Source organism: Cydia pomonella, chromosome 19, assembly GCF_033807575.1.
Source record: "Cydia pomonella isolate Wapato2018A chromosome 19, ilCydPomo1, whole genome shotgun sequence".
Lineage (NCBI taxonomy): Eukaryota > Metazoa > Arthropoda > Insecta > Lepidoptera > Tortricidae > Cydia > Cydia pomonella.
The window spans coordinates 9,208,036-9,214,107 of record NC_084721.1 but is presented as its reverse complement, the minus strand read 5'-3'; the positions used below and the strand labels follow the sequence as shown (position 1 = coordinate 9,214,107).

General features: G+C 37.3%; 1 protein-coding gene across 1 annotated transcript; it reads left to right on the top strand.

The window, feature by feature from the left end:
* Window positions 1–276: 276 nt before the first annotated feature.
* On the top strand, window positions 277–5,671 carry LOC133528496 (uncharacterized). Its single transcript, XM_061865884.1, has 4 exons — window positions 277–348; window positions 747–933; window positions 1,965–2,048; window positions 4,657–5,671. The coding sequence occupies exons 1-4, from the start codon at window positions 277–279 to the stop codon at window positions 4,947–4,949; spliced, it is 636 nt and encodes a 211-aa protein (XP_061721868.1). The 3' UTR covers window positions 4,950–5,671.
* Window positions 5,672–6,072: the final 401 nt, after the last annotated feature.

The window sequence follows — 6,072 nt, the reverse complement described above, 5'->3', positions numbered from 1 at the left end:
TTGAATTAAGTACATATTACTTCGTAAAGATGGGCCTTACGGGCAGGGCCTGATTTAGAGTTCTGACACTTCTGGCCGCCCTAGGCTAACTATGACTATGCGCCGCTCGATTTACGTACATTCCTCGATGTCGAGGGTGCTGTCGACAACATGCCCACGGAGACCATACTCAAGGGTATGAAATCAAAGGGAGTAGATCAGTAGACGAATCCAACACCAGATGTGTACATATACTCTCGAATAGAGTAGCCACTCTGACCCTCGATACAATAGAGCATGAATTTTATACCACAAAAGGGTGTCCACAAGGAGACGTCCCCACTATTATGGACCCTAGCGGTCATTAACGTATGTCCAAGGACGAGCCTTACGGGCAATAAGAATGGGGCCCGTGCAAAGGTGTCACGCACACGAATTAGAGCCAATCGTGCACTCTATCGCCGCGACGCGATTGGTTGATGAGTTCGCATCACGCGCGCGATTGGTTGCGACTAGTTGCGTTAGACTGCACGATTGGCTCGAATTCATGAGTGACACCTCTGAAGTAGCACCATTCTTAGTGAAACTTTTGCCGTCAAACTTTTATGAAATTATGACGTTTAAATAACACTTGCACTATCTGTGCTGTCAAAATTGTTGCAAAGTTATCTTGGTATAACTATACTTATATAAGATAAGAACGAGAAATGATGGCGGTTTGTGGCCGACGAAGCGATGCGTTTGGTTTGCGAATACTATAACTATAGCTCTCCTTGATCACGTTATGCATTCGACGTTGTGCATTATACTACCTTATACGTGTTAAAATGGTACATAGAATCATTGTATTATTAGTTTTAGTTGCCATCACGTGGCAGATTAATTTTGATAAAACTATCATAGCCGTGCATTTTCCACACTATAAAATTCTGCTGTCCTTGGGAGATTGCAAGAGTAAAGTATTACATTGTATTTATACTATTTTATACCTTCTCACTAAACGAACCTAACTCAATACCTCAGTAGTAGGTATTTAGGTACATATACGTCTGTCAAAAAACTTTGTCAGTAGAAAAAGGCGCGAATTCTAATTTTCTATGAGACGATAACCCATCGCAACTACCTACATTTTTTTTTTAAATTTGTCGCTTTTTTCTACTGATGGAAATTTACCCCATTTGACGGTATCTATTTTATCATAGAAAAGCACACAAATATACAGCGTGATTAATAAGTCGTGATCGGAAATATATATTTCGTATTACGTACTTGCACGTTCACATTTAAACATTTATAAACGTATTTTGTTATAATTAATTATAAATAAATATATAAATATCATAGGACATTATTACACAAATCGACTAAGGCCCACAGTAAGCTAAATAAAGCTTGTGTTGAAAACACCCATGACTCAGGAACAAATATCCTTGCTCATCACACAAATAAATGCCCTTACCAGCATTTGAACCCGGGGCCATCAGCTTCGTAGGCAGGGTCACTACCCACTAGGCCAAACCGGTCGTCAAGTAATTAATATTGTAACATCTCAGTCTCATCAGTCTCCCCTGCCACTCCTAGGTTACCCTACTTGTTACATTAAAACTGTCACGGAGTCATGGCATATCACAGATATCAATTAAATTATTTATTTCGTTGTTTACATTGCATTGCAATTAAGGCACGTGACTATTACGACCACGAATACAGTACGTAGTAGTAGGTGACCATGAATATTGTGATATATAAGGGATATTAAAAAAAAATACAAGTAAGGAGCTAATTAATTGTCATTTGAATTAGCGCTGCGCGTAAATTTAAGGAAGCTTTGTCGGGAAATGGCACCTTAAAATAATCCTGTATAGTATTTTAATATCACAGTATTTTGGTATACATATATATATATGAACAGATCTATAACCATCTTACAGCTATTAAAGACTTTAGTGCTATAATGTCGCTATAATTAACTTTTTGTTAAATAGATCGAGTACTTTATTCTGAACAACAAATCTGGCCCACTGTCAAATTGAACAGAGTTTTGGACATATACTACAAAAGTAACGACAGTAAGTAATTAGTACCTATTTAACATTTGAATTATCAATTAATTGTGAATAGTATGATACGATTTTTTTATGATATAGGAGGCAAGCGAGCAGACGGATCGCCTGATGGTAAACGATTACCGCCGCTCATTACCCGAGGGGTTGTAAATGCGTTGTCGGATTAAGATGGCATTACGCTCTTTTCTTCAAAGTTTGAAGGTTGTATCGGTTCGGAAATAACTGCTCATATTGATAATGAAACTACCTATTTACTATTTAATGTAAAACGTCACTTCTCCTTAAGTAGTTCAATTGTAGACCGTAGATAAAGACCCCAATAAGAGAAATATCGAACATATTACATGTATGTATCTAGTTACTTACTTACGAGTTCACAACTATGCTTATACATTATTCTACTCGAGAAAGTAATATAAGGGGCCTGGCTCCTACTAAATAAATTATTATTTTATGGGTGAACAACTCTTGGTGGTTTAGTACATTACTATAGAGGCCGGGAAACGTAGGGTTGCAGGCCAAGTAGATATATACGGCTGAGTGTAGCGAAGCCGGATAGAGATACGCGGCCGGCAACCCCGTTTCTCGCCGAGATATGTACATAGTGCTTTTCTCAAACTTGCAATTAAAACAAAAAATTGTAGTCAATTTGTTTTGGGGCGACCTACTCGGCTCGCCATTCTACCAGCGGTGTACACTTACGCGCGTAAGTCCGCGCGCCTGCGCGATGCGTCACCGCCGTTGCTTAGCAACGAATATGCACAACAAATCACCGTACCAAGCTAACTGGGGGCCTACCGCGAAAACCGAAATTCGCAAATTGCGGGGATCTTTCTCTTTTACTCTTACTAAGACGTAATTAGACTGACAGAGAAAAATGCCCGCAATTGACGAATTTCGATTTTCCCGGTAGCCGCCCTGAAGCTAGTTGATGGTTGGATACCAAGACGGTGTCACAATTTGACGTTAAAAAACAAAAGAAGGTTGCTTTACAGTCCTAGGTGTGTAAGGCAGTATGGAAATCCTTTACATATCATCTTCACTCATGCCACCTGATATGTAGTATTTCCGGACCTAATTTGACGTAAGTCATGTCATCATTTCATAGCAAGTTTGAGAAAAATACTTTTCTTAAAAGATGCCGCCTTTTTAACAGTCGGAATATGCGGCTAAGACCAACTAAGACTAATATACGACTATAATATATGTATATGACTAAGACTAAGAATATCGATAGGTACATTTATAAACTAAAAGGGTTACCCAAGAATTTTTATACAAGGATAACAAGTACAATTAATAAAATGTACTCAATGTAGTTTTTTTTTTTCAATACTACGTCGGTGGCAAACAAGCATACGGCCGGCCTGATGGTAAGCAGTCTCCGTAGCCTATATACGCCTGCAACTCCAGAGGAGTTACATGCGCGTTGCCGACCCTAGCATTCCCCCCCCCCCCCCCCCCCCTCGTTGAGCTCTGGCAACCTTACTCACCGGCCCAGTTTGGTTCAGGACTGTCGGATTTCAAACAGATAGTCCAGACTGACATACTGTCTTTGTCTCACCGCTAGTACTTGCGCCCAAAAGAAAGGGATGAGTATAATTTTCCTGGTTCTTATTGACTAACAAGTTGTGTTTGCTGGACTATACCTACTTATTAGGTATGTCTATTATGTTAAAGAAGGTTAGTTATAGTATTTTTCAAACACGAAGGGTAGGGTTACAAGTCGGTAGAGTTAACCGAAAAAGTTAGTAGAGTTAAAAGAGCCTAACTACTCTTCATAAATATTTTACAGTACATATGGTGCTACTTTACCGCACTAGTGCGGTGATTACCACATTACGTAACTGTTTCGAAAATTTAAAAGGCCATGTCAAAGAGAATTTGTAATAGAGGTGTATTGTCAAAGAAAACTTTGTAGCGACGTAAATTTACTGCCATAAGAAATAATTAAAACTTTTAGAACGCCATTTGACTTTGATCCTTATTCTTTCACTGATTTGTGTTCAATTTGTTAAATATGAAAAAGTGACGCCATCTAATAGATCAAAGGCCAAAGGTATAGCAGCATGGTTTCGAGTGATGGCGCCATAACCTTTAGGTAGTGCCCGGTATGATGGCGCCACTGTTTGATATTTAACAAATTGAACACATTTGATATCAGTGAAGGAATAAGGATGAAAGTCAAATGGCGTTCTAAAAGTTTTAATTGTGTGTCGAAAGATGGCAGTAAATTTACGTTGCTACAGAGTTTTCTTTGACAATACACCCCTATTTCAAATTCTCTTTGGTACTGTAAAACGTTGTACGATACATGTTGGAATAGGTAATTCGCAACTCGTGTCGAGTGTAAGTACTATTGTTTCATGTCTGTGTAGTTCCAGTACCTACCCCTAGTGTAAATTTGATCGACATCATAACGTGACGAACGCGTTTGCGTTAAGTCTCATTTTGTATAGGATTTTGAGTTTCTAAAACGTCCCGCTTGGCGCGCTCTTTCTAAATCCAATACTAAATGAGACTAAACGCAAACGCGTACGTCACGTTTCGAAATCGAATTTATTTACACTAGGGGTACAGAATTTTAATATCGAGGTTTCATTTGTTTCAGGTTCTCTGGTTTCCAGAGTAGAAATACATTTAATAGTCAACAATACTGAATTTATAGCTTTAGCCTACAATGATGTAGGATCAAGAGAATTTAGTGCTAATATTTTATTGCCAATACATAGCTGTGCAACGTTCTATAATCTTAACATTTTTACGTGCACTCCGTCAAAACAAAAACATAAAGACGTTAGTAACGAAGAGCTGGATACACTGGAAGATATAGAAAGCTTATCAAAAATGCCGTTCTACGTCAAGAAAAAACCTGAGGCACTGCCGCGAAAAACTAAAATATAAATTTCGTTATCTGCCTCTCTATCGCTCTTGAATATTCGGGCGATAGAGGAGACCGACAACGAAATTTCGCTTTTCATGGTAGGTTTGCCCTTTGCATCAACGTAAAATTGAATTACTAATTTCACGGTTTTCAGTTTAACTCGAGCACCGAGGGTTCCCGACCAACTTTCAGTTATCAGAGCAAGATTCCAGAGCCGCCAGACCTTACTTATTTTCTCATGAATAAAATGTATAGGATAATATAGTGTTAGTATGTTATTTTAGTGTCTGCATACTTGCTACATTGGCCTGACGGCCATTTAGCCGGTACAAGGTGCTAAAGGTTGGTAAAAATAAATAATACTAACTTTTCTTAATATTGTCATGGCAGATTTTTATGTTTGTTTGTTTTGGTGTCTGATGCATACTATTCTGTCGATGCCTTTTTCGAGACCTAACACTGTATCTAGTGAGTAAAACTATGTACATATGTGTATATATATATATATACATACAAAACAACTGGTTCGTTAACTCAGCCTTGCCTCTCAACTATGAGAAATATTAAATAATAAGACTTAGCTATAAGCACAATGGTACCTGACATGTAAAATTTTATTTTATCAATAAAGTATTGAATTGAATTGAATTGAATTGTTTAAAAAAAATATTGTTAATAATTGATAATAAACATTGCCAGACATTTTCCGCCTTCGGTCGGGAACGTTTACCAGCCGCTTTAAAAGTGTCAAAAATATATTGAAACTTTACTTATATTCTCACTCTTGATTTTTATATTATGTTACTCAGGGAACTATAAGCTTGGATTGTAAGCACGAACACGAAAGGCTTTTGACCCCAGAAGTATACTAAGCATAATTTTGAACAGCGCCATCTATTGGTACATGGCTAACTAATTTTCGCGATCTGTGTGTATGTTGTTTTTTTAGAATAATTATTTATTAAATGAACCAATTTCAATAATTTTTATTTTATTTTAAAGAAGGTAGTTTTAATGTAATCTCAGAGAAAATTCAAGTATAATAAACACCCGCAAAAGAGATTAAATTGCAAATGAAATTAGAAAATGTTTAGGTATTATTGATAATAAAAAAAGTTATGAAAATAGAGGTGTAATTATATA

Coding starts and splice junctions, on each gene's coding strand:
- LOC133528496 (XM_061865884.1), top strand. CDS start 277: ATGAATTTTATACCACAAAAGGGTGTCCACAAGGAGACGTCCCCACTA. Junction 934..1,964: donor GTCCTTGGGAGATTGCAAGA/GTAAAGTATTAC, acceptor TTTGTTAAATAG/ATCGAGTACTTTATTCTGAA. Junction 2,049..4,656: donor ATACTACAAAAGTAACGACA/GTAAGTAATTAG, acceptor CATTTGTTTCAG/GTTCTCTGGTTTCCAGAGTA.